We start from the raw sequence: 20,907 nt of genomic DNA, 5'->3' as shown, positions 1-20,907 counted from the left end.
TTTCCTGTAAGATTGAAATTATTTTCAAATGAAAGGTTTTCTGTTTTTAATAATCTGGTTTTAGGAAGTAGTTAGATTGCCTAAAAATAGCTCCTGGACTCCCATGATTAGAGGTTCATTTCTTTGGCTGTGACATATTTGCACAAGTTCTTCACATCAATTGGGACAGCTTTGCTTTCTCCTGTTTGAAAAAAAAATGTCCGTTTGCTTCATAATTGTTTAAAACCCACAGACCTAGAACATAGCTTCACCTGGACATTGGCATATATCACACAATATATAATTGACATCTTAGGGAGCATCAGTTGATAACTAGCTAAGGACAGGCAGAGGAATCACTAGAAAGAAGCTAAAGCAATAGGTATGGAAAGGTGCCCCATATAAGTGAAAACAAGCCCTGAATACAGAGGAAGGAGGGCACCATCATTCCTCCACCTCTTAATGTGGTGCCGAGCCAGACCTGCGGGGTCATGGTTCTAAGAACTACCGTGGCTTCTAAGCTAGCCTTCTTCCCGACAATCCTGACCACATTCTCCTTCCAGATTCCCTACATCTGCTTCATCTCAACTGTGCGACAAGGAGCCTGAGAAAGACATCAACAGAACATTTTCTAAAGCAAGGCCAATGGCATGAGGCACCTGCCTTTCTTTTCTCCACCAGCTGACCCCCACCCCCGGGGGGGTCTGTGGTGTGGTTCAAATCCCCTATGTTTGGAAACTCCCAGACACAGAAATTTTCTCTATCAAATATCTAACTTATACAAGTTATAATAACACATGCTTGCTATAGGGCTTCTCAAAATCCTGAGAATACGCTGGTCATAAATTATTTTTTCTCGCTATAGGAAATTTCCCATGTGGTTTCAAAAGAGACACTTCTTAATTTTCACAATCAAGGAAAATACACAGATTAGAATTTAAGTTCTGGTCTCCGACTGTCTGGATCAAGTTTAAAGATTCTGCTAGCTGCCGGTCCAGGGCTCAAGGGCTTCATTTTCTTTATGAAATAGTGCATCCTAGTGGCATTCTCAGGCACTGCAGGGAAATTTAGAAGTCTTTCCCCCCCCCCCCCCCCCTTGGGTGAAAACATATTTGACCTGCAGTAGTTCCTTGGTCAGGAAAACCAGGTCTCAACGTTTTTTCTCATGTGAAACCGCCGTCAACAATTTCTATATGAGAAAACGTGGGTTCATAGAACCCAGTGTTATTCTCAAGCCCTGAGTTTCTAATGTTTTCATTCAGCTACATAAACGAAGCAACTTTTCCCCTGGAAAAACACAACTGGAAATTTCAAAACAGAATAAAAATAATATTTCAAATCCAAGTGGCACTGATCTCTCACTTTTGCTTAAAATTTCAAGCATTTTCGATCTAAACTGACACTTTTAAAACATACTTATTTTAGAACTTCTGTTACATTCAAAAGGAAACAAACACTCTGCTCCATTCTGAATAGGCCCCTTTCACTGAGCCTTCTAGGCCCTTCACCAGCAGACTATTCAGATTTCAAGTAATCACACGGGTTCTGAGTCTGAATCATCTCAGTGACACTGATGTTCCTCCAGAAATGTTGATGCCAGGAGAGCCACGGTTGGAGGGCTCGGAGCAAATTAGCACAGGCCTCACGACTGACCAAAATTAGGCCAGTCTAAAATAAATCATGTGGGCTTTTTTTTTTTAATGTAGAAAATACAAATTCTGCACATGTAGCATTTTTTTTTTTTTTTTTTAGGCTTTTGATTTTCACGGTCACAGCCATAGCCACTTTTCAAGCAGGTCTGAGTGTGCCAAGCACTCTGTGAAAAAAGTAGGTCACGGGAATGCATTGCAAAGGGATTTTGTTTTGGGGCTGGGGCAGCTGAAAGGATGACAGTGAGTTCAATTTGGGAATAAAAATAATTTTCAATTTCCACCCTGTATTATGGAAATTATGAAAAGAAGAAAGGGCAAGGAGGGGATAGTTCTTCCTGAGCACCCACTATTTGTGCCTTTGCAAGAACAGTATTACCCTGTGAGGAAGGGTTTATTTTCATTTTATGTGTAAGTCAGCCAGGGATCAGAGAAAGAGGGAAGAAAGAAGGTGGTTTTCAAATCCTGCAGCTGGGACACCACCTTCTCACTCTGACAGAACCCAGGGAAAGGTTTTCAGAGTGAAAATAGCTCCTACTTGTCCTTAGAATCTCCACTTTAGAGACCAATGAAAATTCTATCAGTTAATGAATGCTCTGACGATTCGCCCAACATCTTGGAGAAAGCAGTCGGGTGAGTGAGGTTTCTCTCTGGCTTTCCTGCCTCCTTCTTCAGTTCGTTCCCTCTTATGTCCCCGCACGTCAGCCCGTAGCTCCTAACCCCCAAGCTCTCCTCTTGATCTAGTCCAGAAGCTTTCTCTCTACCCTGTTTTCAGGTCAGACCTGCCCGACACCTTGTTTCCTCCTTGGTGGGCTGCCTGTTGGTGTAGATTACATACTTTCACAGAACTGAGGTCTCTAACTGGAGAAAATCTCAGACACTGTGGCAAGCTGATGGGAGAGGTACTGTGAGCTGGTGGGAGTTTTTGCGTTTTAATTGTATTCTGCCTCAAATATTTCTGTTCTGGACACAGTACTAGGCATGGAAAGACATGGATTGATAAAAGATTATTTTATCTTCATATACACCATTTGGAGAATAATTTATTACAATGCTTTGTGAGAGGCTATTTTGATTCAATAGGAGCCCATGTGTGAGGTGAAAATTAAAAAAAAAACTTTTTTCTCAATAGATCCTAAGGACAGATTCCAGGCTTATAAAGGCAACTGAGGAAAGGAGGGTGGTGTGTTCAGAATTGTGCAAAATTCAATTTGTAGGTGTTTATTTTCTGCCCCTCTCTTTTTTAGATACATTGTGACACATGCTTCCTTTCAAACTCTGCCAGATGACTAAAGGATGGGTTCCTAGAATGGGCTGAGAAGGGGGCTGGAGCAACAGAACTCTGTCAGTCTCCCCCTCCGGCAGGCAGGGAGCTAAGCACATTTGCAACTTCATTTAATGCTTACAACAGTGTTGTGAGGGTACTTAAACTGGGCCCATTTTACAGATGAGGGAACTGAGGATCAGCAAGGTTGGGTAACATATTGTGCCTAAGAGACAGAAGCAAATATAGAGTTAGAGCTGTACTAGTGGGGGGTAAAGGGAAGTCCCTACTTCCTTGCTCCTTAGGGTCTTTCTGCTCCCCATCTTCTGAACGGATGTGTCCTGATCAAGCAATACACAGTACTGAGCATTATCTATACGCAAAGCATGGGAGGACTGCGAACTATCGTAAGTTCTAGTCCTTACCCTCAAGGCAACAACAACATAATTTTGAGAATAAGACTCACACACACACATGCACACACAAAATTAATAATCCAAAATTACGTGGAGCAAAGATAGGTCCTACTGCAAGAGAGAGGACTGTGAGTTGGATTTGCCGAGGAGAGGACAATATATAAGAATATTCTAGATACGGAAAGTTATGACGAGCGCAGACCCAGTGGTCCAGGACAGGGGTGGAGGGTCAGTGTGCAGAACAAGAAGACCGAAGCAGGTTGCAGAGCAGAGCAACGAGACAAGCGCCCAGAAAAGTAGACCAGAGCAGGAGGGTGAACGCCACTGGACCTGCAGCACGCCCAAGAGGCAGTGAGCACGTGCGCGCGGGCGCGTGGGCGCATGTGGATGGGCGTGCGGTGGAATGAGAATTGGGGGGCTGAGAATACGAATGGAGAGTGTAGAGAAAGCGCTGGACTGGGTCCCAAGGGACAGGAGTTCCCAACCCGGCTTTGTTGCTGGATCTGCAACTTCGGGCTAGTCACCCAATACTGCAGCCTCAATTCTCTTCAGCTGGAAGATCAGAAATTGGAGATTCTGCGAGGTCTGCCCCATATCAGTAATTCTGAGACTTTCCCCTGCCTCTCTGTTTCTTCTGTTACTGCTCCCTCTCCACTTTCAGTTCCAGAATGTTGGAAATGTTCTCTTTGGTTTGCAAATAGCATAACTTTTTTTTTTTTTTTTTTTAATTTAAGAAGCAGTTGCTTCGTTCCATGAATCTGGACAAGCCCCGTTGTTGTAAAAGAATAGTGAAATCTGCATCATCATTATTGGGGAATTTTTAAAGTGCAAATAATCCCAAACTGATGTTTCTATTAAACTGATGGCCTTTCTTCTGCTGGCCACCTACTTGCTTTTGCTGAATTACTATTTGATGCAGTGCCACCCACTCGTATTAGGGGCTCCATAGTAAAGAGTCCTGGGAACCTCACTGCTGTGTTTACTCTAAGGATATTTTTGAGGATGTTATTAATTATGTAATGAAGAACCACGAGAGAAACTTCTCTCTGGTGTCCAGATTACAAAGAGATGTGCCAACACCGATCAACTGGCCTACCCCTACCTACCTCAAGGACTCCATGACTGTGGTAAAGAGCTCCACCTCTCTCTTCACAATTTGGTGTTGCTGGAAAACACAGAGCCAAATCCAGTCCAAGCACATGGCTTGCACATGGCAGGCTCACCAGCACCCCCCCCCACATGTCCTCTTCCTGCTCTTATTCTTCCTTGAACTCATTGCTTTTTTATTTTTATCTTTCTGAATTATATGCGTTTGGGTACGTTAAGTACCTCTGGAAATAAAGAGGTTTAAAAATGAACACAAATCAATAAATAACCTATGCAACTGAGAGCTTTGTGTTCTAGACCAGGGATCAGCAAACTATGGCCTATGGGCCAAATCTAGCCTGTCACTTATCTCTGTATGGTCCTCAAGTTAAGGCTGGCTTGTACATTTTGTAATGGTTTTGGGGGGTGGGGAGGAAGAAGATTTATGATATGCGAAACTTATATAAAACTCAGTGTCATAACTCAGTGTCCATAAATAAAGTTTTATTGGAATACAACCACACCCACTCATTCGCTATCCTCAATGGCTGCTTTCACCCTCCAACAGCACAGTTCCCTAGTTAGGACAAAGGTGGATTGCCCATGAGCCTAAAATATTTACTATCTGGCCTTTTATAGGAAAAGTTTGCTGACCCCTGGATTAGACCTTCATTTTACATCTGTTTGGGTTCTTCTTGGCTAATTATAAAATTGCTTCAAAGCTGGGTGTTTGCTGCATCCTTACTCAATCTAGATATTTTTGGTGTTTTGTCCATAAAACTACCTCTCAGTATACTTTAACCTTGCCCTAAGCTCAGGCTAACAATTTGGTTCAGATTTCAATGCTGTGTAATAGAGACAATTAACTTTCAGCCTCTTAGAAATGACTAGAGGACCCTCTTGGGTAACTATTTTGTAGACACTAATAAAACGAATCCACAAAAACCTTCTTTTTTTGCACAAAATTCCAAGCCAACAGAAGGATCTACACAGCAACTTGGCACTTTTTGCACCACGTTCAAACAATTTCCTCCAGTTTCTTTTCAGTTGATACATGTGTTTGCATATTTACTGATTTTTTTCCTCTCCTGGTCACCCTCAGTTAGAAATAAAACCAAGTCTCCATGGAAACACAACAGAATGCTCTCTCACAGATGATCGAGGGACCCAAGCAGCTGGTATTGGGCTGAAGGCTGCAATGGCATCTGACCAAATTAGGAAGAGAAAACAGCTTACCGGCTCTTCCAGACCTCTCAGAATTCTACAGCTCAGCATGAAAACCTACACAGATTGTGAATTACTGCAGATTTTTTAAATTCCTTCTTTTCCTTCTAAGAGATATTCTATCTTATCATGAGATATTCTTATATTCTTGTAAGATATTCTATCTTACCATTTGTATGTTTCCACTATAGGACTTTCATCCCCTGCCCCTAGAATGGACGACAGAGTCTACAGAATAAGCAGGAAGGGAACTTACATTTAGTGAGCACCTACTGTGTGTTAGGCACTTACATGTCACAGACAGCTCAACATCACACGGTTTGTGGACCAAAAGAGATGGGATTTGAATCCTGTTCTGATTAACCTCAAAGCCCATTCTCTCTCCACTACACATGAAATAATACCCTTCGAAAAAAAGAAAATGGAAAAGACAGGTTGAACAAGGTATTTTTACATAGCCATGGTTGGAGGGTGGGGGATGGAAATGAAGGTAAGGAAGTAAGACTATGAAATTCACCTTCTCACCTAACACCAACTATGTTTATAAGAAGTCACGGTCAACCTAGGAATAAACCTAACCAAACAGGTAAGTGACCTGTACTCTAAAAACTACAGAACACTTATGAAATAAATTGAGGAAGGCACAAAGAAATGGAAAAACATTCCATGCTCATGGTTTGGAAGAATAAATATTGTGAAAATGTCTATGGTACCCAGAGCAATCTACACATTCAATGCAATCTCTATCAAAATACCATTGACATTTTTCACAGAGCGGGAACAAATAATCCCAAAATTTGTGTGGAACCAGAAAAGACCCCAAATAGCCAGAGGAATGTTGAAAAAGAAAACCAAAGCTGGGGGCATCACAATGCTGGACTTCGAACTCTATTACAAAGCTATAATTATCAAGACAGCATGATACTGATAAAGCAGACACACAGATCAGTGGAACAGAATAGAGAACTCAGAAGTGGACCCTCAACTCTATGGTCAACAAATCTTTGACAAAGCAGGAAAGAATATCCAGTGGAAAACGGACAGTATCTTCAACAAATGGTGTTGGGAAAATTGGACAGCCACATGTAGAAGAATGAAACTGGACCATTTTCTTACACCATACACAAAGATAAACTCAAAATGAATGAAAGACCTAAATGTGAGACCAGAAGCTATCAAAATCCTTGAGGAGAACACGGGTAGCAACCTCTTCAACCTCTGCCACAACAACTTCTTGCTAGACAAGTCTCCAAAGGCAAGGGAAACAAAGACAAAAATGAACTATTGGGACTTCATCAAGATAAAAAGCTTCTGCACAGCAAAGGAAACAGTCAACAAAACTAAAAGTCAACCTATAGAATGAGAGAAGATATTTTCAAATGACATATCTGATAAAGGGCTAGTATCCAAGATCTATAAAGAACTTATCGAACTCAACACCCAGAAAACAGATAATCTAGTCAAGAAATGGGCAGCAGACATGAACAGACATTTCTCCAAAGACATACAAATGGGCAACAGACACATGAAAAAATGCTGTACATCACTTGGCATCAGGGAAATAGAAACCAATACCACAATGAGATACCACCTCACACCAGTCTGAATGGCTAAAATTAACAAGTGAGGGAACAACAAATGTTGGCAAGGATGTGGAGAAAGGGGAACCCTCCTACACTGTTGGTGGGGATGCAAGCTTGTACAGCCACTCTGGAAAACTGTATGGAGATTCCTCAAGACATGAAAAATAGAGCTACCCTACAACCTAGCAGTTGCACTACTAGGTATTTATCTCAAAGATACAAATGTAATAATCCAAAGGGGCACCTGCACCCCAATGTTTATAGCAGCAATGTCCACAATAGCCAAAGTATGGAAATGGCCAAGATATCCATCAACAGATGAATGGGTAAAGAAGATGTGGTTCATATATACAATGGAATATTACTGTCATCAGAAAGGATGACTACTTACCATTTACATCGACGTGGATGGAACTAGTGGGTATTATGCTAAGTGAAATAAGTCAGTCAGAGAAAGACAATTATCATATGGTTTCACTCATATGTAGAGTATAAGAAACAGCATAGAGGACCATATGGGAAGAGAGGGAAACTGAATGGGAAGTCATCAGAGAGGGAGACAAACTATGAGAGACCCTTAAGTACAGGAAACAAACTGAGGGTTGCCGGAGGGGAGATGGGTGGGCGGATGGGGTAACTGTGATGGGCATTAAGGAGGGCTCATGATGTGATGGGCACTGGGTGTTATATGCAACTGATGAATTACTGAACTTTACATCTGAAACTAATGCTGGCTAATTGAATTTAATTACCAAAAAAAAGAAAGATGCTTTCTACACACACACACACACACACACACACACACCCCAAAAAAGAAGTCACAATCAATATGATTTCACTCATATGTGGAATTTAAGAAACAAAACAAACAACAACAAAAAAAGAGACAAACCAAGAAACAGACTCTTAGCTATAGAGAACAAACTGATGGTTACCAGAGGGGAGGGATGGGGGGTTGGGTGAAATAGGTGATGAGAGTTAAGGAGGGCACTTGCTGTGATGAGCACTGGGTGATGTATGGAATTGCTGAATCACTATACTGTACACCTGAAACTAATATAACACTGCATGTTAGCTACATTGGAATTAAAGTAAAAAACTTAAAAAAAAAAAAAAGTCATGGTCAAAAGCCAAGTTGGGGGGAACAAAGAGAACCTGTATTCTCTTCCCTAAAAATCCCTCCCTCATGTTCAAAGGATGATGTTCTAAATAAGGATGATTAATAAGGGTCTCGGAAGAATAGACAAATTAAAATGACTATGGAAATCTGGAGAAAGGAGACATTGCTTCAAGTTGGAAGGAGGGTGAGGGAGGAATGTAATAAAGGAAGACGGGCAGAGCACCACAAGCTCATCATAACTCAAAGCTTCAGCGATTTCCTGGGGCCAATTCTTCATTTAACTGCACTTGTCTCTCCTCAAAGTCTGATCTGGAAACAGCAATCTTCTAAGTCCCACTTCTTACTAGTATGACCCAGGGCACCTACACTCGCCCAGGAGCCTGTCCCTGTGACAGGACCTAGCATCCTCAAGGCCACAGAGCCTTGCTCTCCGAGGCATGACGAAGAGTCACCTTGGAACTGAACTCTCAAACCACAGGAGTACGGGACTGGCAGGGCTGCCTCGGGAGCCGTACTGGCAGATGACTGCTCCCCTCGAGCAGGTGGCCTCCAGGCCACCAACTCCAACAGGGACACCTTTGCTTTTACCTATTTGAGGAGGGAGAACTTCTCTGCTTCAAAACTGTTTGAAAAACACTGTCCTAGAACATATCTTCGCCTGAACCTTGGCACACATCACCAGAGATCTAATTGATATGCAAAACCAGGACTTTTGAGAGAAAGAGGCATGCCCTCTGAAGGTCTATACAAGGGTTCGTGGTAATACCACCCATCCTGTGACAAAGATGCGGAGACAGGTGTTTTTTTTTAATGAAACAGTTCACTGTCATCTAACCTATATTCAGACGTCACCGCCCACCACCACTGAGGGTCAGGGAGAGCACAGAGAAGAGAATGAGAGAATGTAAAGAGGCAGAGGGAGAAGGGGGCTCCTTCTCGTGGAAGATAGATTCAGGAAAGGTGGGTGAGGGGCACCCGGTGTACGGAGCCACGAGTTCTCTTGGGAATGTGGTTAGATTCTTCTCAGGCTCCACTTCTGAAGCATGAGGGGGTGGGCTGTCCCATGTTTCTCTTCCCCGTAATCCTAGAAGAGTTCCTGCCTCTTCTGTCGGAACCCTTAGTTGCATAGAGTCTGTGTGAAATATGTTGCTTTCCACAGAAAGAAGTCATTTCCTTGCGAATTGCTTCATTAGTCAAATTAGCTGATGAACCAGAGCAGTAGCTACGACACTAACATAGACCTTTGGATGAATGAACTCACAGGGGACACCGCGTCCATGCAAAAACAATCTCGCGGGGCACCTGGGTGGCACAGCGGTTGAGCGTCTGCCTTCGGCTCAGGGCGTGATCCCGGCGTTCTGGGATCGAGCCCCACATCAGGCTCCTCCGCTATGAGCCTGCTTCCTCCTCTCCCACTCCCCCTGCTTGTGTTCCCTCTCTCACTGGCTGTCTCTCTCTGTCAAATAAATAAATAAATAAAATCTTTAAAAAAAAAACAAAAACAATCTCTCTCTGTGAAGCAAATGTTGGTACTGGAGCTGGGACACCTGTCCTTTACCAATGCTAAATGATTTTTTCTCCCTTGTCAGCACCCTCGTCCTTGTAGACGGCTTCTGCTCACTTTTGTATTTGTCAAGGAAACACTGGGGCAGGTGCTGCCGGTGGACTCCGCGAAGCACAGGCATATCTTACAGAGGTTTGAACAGTAATTGCCGTGACCAAGAAGGATAGTTCTCAACTCAGAGCAATTTATAAACATTACACATCCAACCCCACCAGGGGAAAACTTCTCCCTTTGGTTAATCGTTCACAGTAAATGATGGTATTGGAAGTTGAGACAACAACAGGTAATTTATCTCAGGCTGCAAAGGGCTGTCACTTCAAGAAGAACTTGCTCAGTTTCATTAGCACAGACCCCATGCATCAGACTTAGAGGAAAACAAGAGCCTTCAAGCCCAGGTAGCATTTTAAAAAATCCTACTCTGAATTTATCAATTCCCTTAGGAAGAATAGAGCCCCCTTTCTTCATTATGATCTGCTAAGTCCCCTACCTATTCCGAGCCAAAGGTATTTCTACCGGCAGCACATGGCTAGAAGCTTCCCCAGGAGAGCTGGGCTATCTTCCATGGAACTGTCTGAGCAAAGAGAACGTAGACAATATAAAGCCCACACAACTAAGGCAGCCCAAGAGGAGGGCTCTCTGCATCCCCTTTTCTAGATAGTGCTGGCTTTGTCATCTCAATCCTTCTTTCTCTAAGAACGACAACCCGGACTTCGGGACAGTGCCCCGGATGAAGAAACTGCAACCAGCCATTACCTGTAAGCCATTCCCGTCTCTGCTCTGGTGGTTTCCTGCAGTGAGATTCCATGGACACGTAAGAACTTCTCCAGAAACTTCCGTTCTGCTGCCCCACTAGGCCTCCCCGGCCAGCAGGCTGCCTGGGGTGGAGGCTTGGTCACTGCTAGGTGCCGTCTACATTTCAGAGCCGATTCACTGGATTTGGGTAGACCCAGCTTGGGGCTGGGGATGTCTGCACAGGCAGGTTTATACAAATGCATGTTTCACAAACCCAAGAAGCAGAGCGAATTTCACAGTACTTGGCTCTGACACCGGCTGTATCTTGCTATGATTAACGCGGGTTATCTGGCTTTGGCGCGTCCCTAAAAGGGACCAGCTCGTTTTCCTTAGATGCCCTTCGTATTTTTCTGGGTGTGAGGAGACTCTTGAGTCCCTGGCAGAGCTGCTGGTTACATGTCTCTGTTGAAGCCTTTGCGGGGGGGGAAAAAAAAGGAAGAAAGAAAAAAGGGAAAAAAAGGGGGAAAAAAAAAGACCCTGACAAAGTCCAACCACTTTTCTTGTCGCTGTAAAGTTCCCAAAGTCAGACTTCAGCAACTATGTATTAGCCCTGGGGAAAAAATATGGGCACTCTTTCCCATGTCTTTCTATTTAGGTAAAAGGAAATATTTTGGTGGGATATAAGCCAAATGTTCTGTTCTCATAAGGATCATAAGGCCTTGCGGATGATTCATGAGTGTGTAATGAGACCTTTCTAAATTATCAAGTATTTCATAATCAAATAATTTATTATACTAGTGACGTGATCCATTTGGGTAGAAGGTCCATTAACCTTGTTCTTTTCAAGATGTTGCTATCAAGTGATAGGAAATATCTATAAGCTGGTTGTAAAAAGCGAAGGGCCTACACGAATATGCCCGACTGACTTATGACAAAGGAGTAAGAGCAATTCAATAGAATTTTCAACAAATGGTACTGGAGGAATTGGACATCTATAAGCAAAAACAAACTAAAACAAATGAACCCTTCACTTACACTTCATATTTATACAAAAATAAATCAGAATGAATCACAGACTTAAATATAAAACTATAAAACTTCCAGGATAAATCATAGGAGAGAATCTTCATGGATAAGGACCTAGGGATAAGTGAAGTGTTCCTAGGTCTGACACCAAAAACACAATCTGTAAAAGGCAAAATTAGTAAATTGGATATCATCAACATTCTAAACTTTTTGTCCATGAAAGACCCTGTAAAGAGGATAAAAAACGAATTACAGACTAGGGGGAAATATATGCAAACCACATATCCAACAAAGGGCTGTGGAAAGAGTATGGCAGTTTCTTATAAAAACCAAGCATACCAAACCTTCCGTACGATACAGCAATTGTACTCTTGGATATTTCCCCCAGAGGAATGAAATCTAGGTTCATACCAAAAAACCATACCCAGATGTTCATAACAGGCTTATTCATAATAGCCATCAACTGGAAACAACCCACATTTTCTATAGTGGGTGAATAGTTACACTGTGGTGTATCCACACTATGGAACACTACTGAGCAATGAAAAGGAATGAACTATTGATACAAGCAACAACTTGAATGGATCTCAAGGGAATTATGCTGAGTGGAAAAAAGCCAAATTACACATGTCAAATAGGACTTGCTTGCCCTCCCTTTCCCCCATCACTTCACAGACACTCCTTCCCAGCTTCCTAATTTTTCTGTCAGGCCATCATCCTTTATCTTGTTTTCTAATTGTTTAATATATGTCTTATCTTGCCAACTTTTCAATAGACTTTAAGAGCAAAAAAAAAAAAAGTCATCTTACTATAGGATTCCATTTATATCACATCTCGACTTGACAGAATTATACAGATGGATCACCAATTAGTAGTTGCCAGGGGTTAGAGAAGAGGAAAGAGAAGGAGGTGGTTCTGTCTGTAAAAGGGTAGATGAGGGATTCTTGAGTTGGAATTGTTATGAATCTTGACTATGGTGGTAACCACACCACTCTACGTGTGTGATAAAATGGCATAGACTAACACATACACTCACACACAAATGAGTGTGTGCAAAACCAGTGAAATCTGAATAAGGTCAGTGGCTTGTATCATCATCAATTTCCTAATTGTGATATTGAACTATAGCTATGCAAGATATCATTATTGGGAGTCACTGGGTAAAGGGACTTATCTGTATTGTTCCTTACAACTGCATGCGAATCAATAATTATCTCAGAATAAAAAGTCAAAAAAAAAAAAAAAGCAGAGTCTCCTCACAGAAGGGTCCCTCCACTTTGTGATTCCAGCTGCAATTCTCCTCCAACCATGACTCCTGGACATGAATGTTTCATCCAATCCAACAGGCTTCCTACTCCCACACATCACCATAGCCTTGCTCATATGACCTCCCCCCTCCCATGTCCTATAAAAGCTCACCTCCTCTAGGAATTCTTCCCCAACCTCCTAGCCCCTGGTATATGATCATTCCTTAAAATTCCTCTTGCAATTCACATCTAAAGCACTCACTTGACACTTCTAAACTGTTTCCAAACATTTGCACAAACTTGACGATCTCTGCCATATTTTTGTACCACCTTTACCATTATTTATTTACTATTTGGAATTAATCTACTTTTTCTTTTACCTAAATGAATATATTTAGTGTTATGAGTTGAATGTTTGTGTCTCTCCCCCGCCCCCACCAAAATTCATACATGAAATCTAATCTCCAGTGTGATGGTATTTGGAGGTGAGGCCTTCGGGAAATAATTAGATTGTGAGAGTAGAGCCCTCATGAATGGGATTAGTACCTTATTTTATTTTATTTTATTTTATTTTATTTTATTTTATTTATTTGAGAGAGAGAGGGAGGGAGAGCACGCACACGGGAAGGGCAGAGGGAGAGGGAGAAGTAGGCTCCCTGCTGAGCAGGCTCAATCCCAGGACCCTGACATCATGACCTGAGCCATAGGCAGACGCTTAACTGACGAGCTGCGCAGGCGCCCTGGGAATAGTGGCTTTATCAGAAGAGGCCAGAGAGCGAGCTAGCTCTCTTTCCACCATGTGAGGACACAGCAAAAGATGGCTGTCTATAAACCAGGAGGAGGGTTCTCACCAAACCTCAACTATGCTGAGATCCTGATCATGGAGCTCCCAACCTCTAGAACTGTGAGAAATAAATGTTTGTTGCTGAAACCACACCGTCTAGAGTAATTTTCTATGGCAGCCCAAACTAAGAAATTTAGGAAGGAAATGTTATATTACTGGAATTATACGAAGAAAAACCTTATCACTTGGAATAAAATAGAGTGTAACCTGTAGAAAATAAGTATAATAAAAATGAAGACTATTATTTAATTGCAGCTGGACACTGTTGGTGTCCAAAGGTTCTGAACCCGAGTCCTACTCCTTTTGTTTTTTATGGAGGAAATTAAAAGGTATTGGGTGTTTGAAAAAGTTTAGCACAAATCTGAGACTTTCTTTTTTCTTTTTTTTTCTTGTTCTTTTTTTTTTAAGGTAATCAGAAGAATTGAAAGGAAACTGAAACAGGCATATACCACCTTTACAATGTGAATCAAAGTTATTTAATGCCCCATCTGTGCACCCACTAAAATCATCTCCTTGTCCACCAGTGGTACTGGTACCTACTTTGGGAAACAGAGACTCATAATGTGTTGTCCCAGAGTTCTAGGTACCTCCTACCAGTGCACGTCTAACTCCCCATCTAAACTATAAGCTCTTTAAGGGGGGAGACTGACTATATCTGGTATAAGCTTGTAACCTCCATAATAACCAGCACGGTGTTTCATGCATGATCAACATTTCATAAATATTAATGGCTTGCTTGCTTGCATTTTAAACTCCCAAAAGCTATCCTTGTCAATCCTTCTATTTTCAACCCAGCATCCAAAGCTGAGTCTCAAGGGAGAAAGAAGAGCTTATAGAGAGAGGGCCAGAAAAGTCAGAAAAAGGACCAAGCAACAGGAGAGAGTCAAGGAGAAACAGGCATTCCCAAGTAAAGTTGTACCATTAATGTTTCACCACGTAACAAGCCACTCGTTACAACTGATTTTGTGAGCCTTGGAGGTTCCCACAGGAAGAAGCAGAGGTGAACTGGAAAAGCAGTCATGGAAAATGAGACATGAGCCCTTTTCAACACATCCTTCTCTTTTTCTGCCCTCTAAATATGGAGCCAGGCCCAGGAGAGGAGAGAGGGATGAGCAAGCCAAGGTTGGTCTGAAACTGAAGGCTCTTCATTAAGTTCTAAAAGCTGATCACTGTCATAAAAAGTCCCACTTTGAAGGTGGGAAGTAGAAACTACATATATATATATATATATTTTAAATTTTTTTATTTTTAAATAATCTCTACACCTGACAAGGGGTTCGAACTTATAACCCCAAGATCAAGAGTCACATGCTCTACTGACATAGCTAGCCAGGTGCCCCAAGTAGAAACTATATTTCTAAGCAAACTATTGGCCCCTTTGGCTGTCAGTGCAAATCAAGACTGGTTTTCAGCTAAATATACAAGAGTCTAAGAAATGCCTCTGTGCAGCAGAGAGGGGCAGTAATGTCCGTTTTGCTCTCTTTCTGTGTCTCGGGAATGATTGTCATATACTGCTCAGAATCTTTAAGTATTATGCAATCCCAGTGAGGGAAAAAGTGATAAGGCCATCTGAGGAGAGAGGTGCTTCTGGTCACATTCTGCTGATGGGGTGCTGAGACTCAGAAGTCACAAATAGAAGCTCACATAGCCCTGGGTGGTGAGCAGACCTTACCCACACCTGCTCAGTATTCATACAGAACTGTGTGACCTTGGGCAGGCCTTGACCTCCCTGTCCCCTTAGTTTTCTATTGGCTCAGACTTAAGTTACCTCTAAGATTCTTCTAGGTCTGGTGTTGTGTTTTCAAAACTACTTGGACTAGACATTCTGCAGAGGTGAGGAACCTTCCTGTGTTGACTGGAGAGGCTTGGATTCAATGAATTATTAGCTAGTCCTCTGAGATGCCAGGCCCAGGAGATTGCTGCTATTATTCTTGGAATAGACCAATCACATTTATAGTCTACTTTAAAATTTTTCTTGGCTAAAGAGATAACCTGTTAAACACTCCATCTTGGATTTATGGGCACATCACAGTCATCTAAAGGTTGTCTTGGCCTACAATTGAAAACTGAGGCCAGAGCTGGTAGGCGTGGGAGAACAAGACAGTGTTTCCATGGCTGAGGTGAAGGAGGGCTGGCTCTGCCCAAATGAGTTGGACAAGGGACGCCAGACCACAGATCAGAGCCTGTATTTCTATTCCAATTATTTATGGGAACTTGGCTCTTACTCTTGCTCAGGTGTCTGCTCCCTAGTGCTCTGCAGGCGATGCTGTGACACGTGAGCAGTCACCTGACTGAGACGTCTGTCTCGTCCTACTGGGAGTCAACAGCGGAGCTTCTCCTCCTGTCGTCACCACCTTCCCTCCACATTCGCAGAAGCACCTGGGAGTCTAGGTGTGTGTAGTGAGACCACAGTTAAAAATGTGTGTCATATCAACACAACACAATGAAGAAAACATCGTCCTGCCCTTGAGGAGCTCCCAGGAGCAGGAGGAACGACACCGGTAAAGCTTACAAAGCAGTGCACTGTGACCATGGAGGAAGGAGGGGGGAGACATCGAAACCCAGTCTTGGGTGGAGGCGGGAAGAAACACCAGCAGTGAGGGAAAGGTGGGACGGTGGAGGGAGTTCTTCCAGAAGTTTGCAATCAAGCAAGAAGCCTAATCTTCAATGTCTCTCTGTTCATCATTCATTCACCCTTTCCTAGGACCAATCCCCCTCACCTCCTTCTAGGCCAAAATTTTCCTAGGAATAGAAGACAACAGCTCCAGTGGGATGGGGGAGGGAGCACGTGTAACGGTGTGTGGGATTATAACAGGGGACAAATGGAAGCCCCATCAAGCCAGCCTCAGCTCTGAAGGCACTGCCTCGCCTCAGTCCCGGCCTTGTTTACCTCTTTTCCTTAGCCCTGATGCTTGTATATTATGTACTTTTGCATTATAACATCAAACAATCCCTCCTCAATATACAATCATATTTCTAATATATACAGAGGCATACACATTATAGCTTTGCTTTAGAAAAATGAAGCATACTTATGGGTGGCCAGATCCACAGGTCTCTCCCTTGACCTATGAAGGGCTTGTGGGCAGGACTGGCCCTTGGATTTCACTGGCATCCTCTGTTTACCCGACACTGACCACACCTCCACACAAAGAAAGCATCTTTGAGTAGAGTTTTGGCATTTGCAGCAAAAGCTCCCCTCATCACTTTGGGTGTGATTATCTTGTTCCTTCCACAAAAGGTGCCAAAATGTGGCCTTTGGTCTGAGTCTAATACAAAGGAAATGGCCAATGGGACCCCGAAGTACAAAAGTGTGTTCTGTGGCCAGAAACATCTTGAAAGATGGCTGTTGGGGGCACAGGGTACCTTGGAAAAGAGATAGGTAAGGAAGAAGGAAGGTGCAAGATAGGGCTTTGCTCCTATTATACAGGCTTTGCACTCTCTTTTTAAGTAATGTCAGCCATGAAAGGTTTGAAATCAGGGTGGAATTGGGCCACGAGCTATTGAGTCATCACTGAAGTAATGTTTCCAGGATGCTAAGAACATGTTTCTCCCTTATCTTGGTCTGCATTGGCCTAGCTTAAAAGAATTTCCATGGAGTGGTGGTGGAATATAGTGGAAAGATCATGGGTTATAAAATCAGAAAGACTTGGGTTCAAATCCTACCACACACTAGTGGCTTGACCATGGGCACTTTCGGAGTCCCAATTACTTCCTCTGGAAAATACGCCTCACCATATTATAACCTCATAAGGTTGTTGTGAAGATGAAAGGAAATATGGCATTTGGTGTACCTGGCACAGAAGAACCGGCCCAAGACATGGTGGTTACTATTTATCTGCGACATTACACAACTCCACAGCCAGCCACGGACATTGTAGTCTGCGGAGATAGTGCCCCCTAGTGTTGCACGGCGGCAGAGCTCTACGTGGCTGACCTAGGAGCAACAGTTTTCAGGGGACTTAGTGCTGTGGGTTACAGGACTGCAAAATGATGAGATGGCTTTAAATAGGACTTCCTCTTTTCTAAAGAGAAGTGAAGGATTATTTAATAAAGTTGATTTGTTCTTCATCTGGTAAGAAATCCCGCCATCACTCCTTAAGCGTCAACTCAGAAAGCAGATTTGCACGGTGCAAAGACTCCCACGCCTCTGAGGTCACTGCTCCACGTGCTCTGTCGTGGGCTCGCCCATCTTCTTCCACACATTATCCTTCTGGGGTCTGGAACTTGTCAGAGACAAGGCTGGGAGGCTGGGACACAGCTATAAAATCTCAGCTGAAAAAGCCAGGCCTAAAAAGGTACAAGTCCAGCTTTGTGATACAATGTACCGCTGCGAGGTCTTCCTGGGATCGTTCCGTCTGAACCAATCTGCCTCTTCATCGTCCTCTCTGACGCACTTAAAAAAATCTAAAAAACCTAGGATTCTAACTAGAGCTCTAAGAAGTCTTAGAAATCAACTGGTTTGTGTCTCTTGTTTTACAAATAAGGAAAGAAATATGCACATAAGTTAGGCAACATTTGGAATCAGTTATTGTAAGAACTGGAATAAAGTGCAAGTTTCCAGAAGCCTGGGCTTGAAGGTCAGACGGGTTTAAATCTTGGCCCAACAATATGCTACTGTGTGATGTGAATGTCTGAATTTTTAGTTTCTTCTTCAGAAAAATGGGGAAAACAGTACCACCTCCGCAGAGGTAAGTAAGCTAAATCAGTTTATATATTTCAGATCCCCAAACAGAACACCCTGCCTCGTGAAATGTCACTTCACCATGTAATGACTGTAAATGTTCAATCATTGACCAAAGTTCCAGGGCAGCAGAGTTGGAAAAACGATCCTGTGGAAAGTCCTTGGTGTGTTTCTGGTGTGGAAGACAAATGAATAGCTTCACTTTGCTTACTTTATTTGTGATAGAATGTTCTGTCTGCTGGGAAATTTATAAAATCTAGAGTACCAGTGTCCCATCAACATTTTGAAAAATTGTGTTCTGTGTGGTTTGCTTTTCTAAAATCCCTAAGGATTATTCCAAGATAAACTTCAACGTGAAGCAATTTCAGCATCGGGCATTTTCCCAAACAGATTCAAATGCTAGCTCAAATAAAGTAACAACTGCATCTTTTAGAGGTCACCTTTTTAGCAATCTTGCTGGATAGAACACAGCCAAGAATAAACAAATAAGACATCACAAAGCCCATGTCCCAAACCTCCTGGGAGAGTACCTCAATTCATAAACCATTTACTCTTTCTTGGTCATAATTCAAGCAAGACAGAGCCTCTTACTTCCCACTCCTCAGCAGAGTAAAGGTAGCAAATTAGATGAAAAAGCTATTAGAGGCAGGCATACTGACAGCAATAAGAAAAATTTACAGCAAGGTGTGGATACAGGAAAAGCAATGGAAGGAGGAAATACGGAAGGCAAAATTTAAAAATAAAATAGCAAAATGAAGCCTCTAATTTTCAAGGCAAATAGTTCTGTATTCCTTAATAGTCCCTGAGGACATTTTAACATAGCACAAGAGCTGACATTTATTAAGATAAACTGGAGTTGTCAAGTTGTTTCTTCAGGTTTAAAAAGTTAAAATAAAGCCTTGACACTTAAATTAGAAAGTTTCAGGTACCGGAAAAATCGCTTGAGTGAAAATTTCCATTCTTTGACAATGTCAGATGAACAATGCCTAATTGTGACTAATTTCTGCATTTAGAAACATTGTCTTGCCCATTCTCACAAACTTTTCTCCATCCCTAGGAACTTGGTAGTTTAGCTGATAACTAGCCTAAGAAAAGATCGACTTTGTTCTTGAGCCACAGACCACACATCCCTTTCAGCCTCCCACATACCCTTGTAAAAAGTCCGCTGGAAATGGTGCATTTCTTGCTTATTTCTTCCTGACATTTCTCTCCCTTGTCTCCCCACCTCCTGGCAGAGCTAATACTCCTTTATTTCCATAGCACTTCATTCCTCCTTCTCAGATCACACCAATAAAACTGTGCTGTGCTCTAGTCTACCCTGAAAGGACTCCAAGATTATTCAGGGTAAGGACCCTAGCTTATGGACCCCCTGCACCCCCAGAATTGAACACAATAGATTATCAAACCCCTTGAACGAATATGTTTCGTTTTCTAGTTTGTTAAAAATTCTTTCAGTGTTACATATATAGTTACAAAAGAGTACCCTTGAATTCTGATTATTGACTTTGCTGGAAATTCATTTAACTGAAAATACTTTAGAAACAGATTTCAACTTGATACTTCTTTGCCATTTCTTTTGGATAAATGACCATCTGGAACCTAAAGTATTATAAACAGATTTAAGCATTTAATATTTTGTTCAACAAGCAACTGGTGTTTGGATAGTTGCATCATTCAAATTACTAAGCTTGGAGACAGAAGGAGCTGATCTTTCTAATGCATCCCACTTACAGAATTGTTTATCCTGACTATTACCTCCTTAGTCCCAGAGGTAATTAAATAATTCAACAGCCCTTTTGGACAGTTTGTTTCCTACTTAAAGCTCATTGCTACCATCAAATTCAATATGAGAATTAAGCTACAAAATAAACTTTGGGCTTTGATTTTAAGTGAACTTAAATGGGAGATATTTATAATAAAGAACAATGTCTTGAATACAAACCCAAATTCTCTTAACCAAGTTTTCCTCCAATTCCTCACCATTCCACACAAAAATGTCCATGCATCTTGTCTGAGGCCCTTGTTGGGCTAGGGCAGGAATGCCAGCACACCATAAATGATAGGCCATTTTATTTAATCACATTACATTCAAAACCATGTCGTATCCTGCCGCTGGGAACAGAGTGACTGGTTTGTCCGCCATCAAGAATCCTATAGGTGCCTTCTAGAAAAACATGGTGATAATGACATTGTTTGAATGAACAGACTGTCATAGAAACTCTTCTTAAAAATACACACCTGACCAGTTCTGAAATCACAGACTACACGAATGAGCTCTCTCGGGTCTCTACAAGAGCTCTCTGACTTTTGTTTCCAAGGGCCTGATCCTGCCTCATGAGATAGCAGTGTGTGTCTGTGGCTGTTACCATGGGAAGGGAGGACTGGTGACTCCGGCAGCTTCATCGCACAACCGAGTAGGGGAAGAATAAAACATGAGCTGCAGGGAGGCTCCCGGCTCATCCATCCATAAGTGATTCTTAGGGCAATAA

The 20,907-nt window shown here is 42.3% G+C and overlaps 1 protein-coding gene across 3 annotated transcripts in view; it reads right to left on the bottom strand.

The window, feature by feature from the left end:
* Positions 1–20,907, bottom strand: part of KCNAB1 (potassium voltage-gated channel subfamily A regulatory beta subunit 1) — a 385,175-nt gene that overhangs the window by 352,401 nt on the left and 11,867 nt on the right. Inside the window, exon 1 of one of the 3 annotated variants that reach the window (XM_045812023.2) lies at positions 10,639–11,216. The exons of the other annotated variants lie outside the window; for them this stretch is intronic. Coding sequence (XP_045667979.2) covers positions 10,639–10,880 — 242 coding nt within the window. The 5' untranslated portion in view covers positions 10,881–11,216. Of the gene's footprint in view, positions 1–10,638; positions 11,217–20,907 lie in introns of those variants that run through there. 3 annotated transcript variants of the gene reach the window in all.

The sequence above is a fragment of the Ursus americanus genome, chromosome 20 (genome assembly GCF_024610735.1).
Source record: "Ursus americanus isolate L20-20 chromosome 20, mUrsAme1.1.p, whole genome shotgun sequence".
Lineage (NCBI taxonomy): Eukaryota > Metazoa > Chordata > Mammalia > Carnivora > Ursidae > Ursus > Ursus americanus.
The sequence above is the reverse complement of the archived record's forward strand: the minus strand, read 5'-3'. Positions and strand labels throughout refer to the sequence as shown.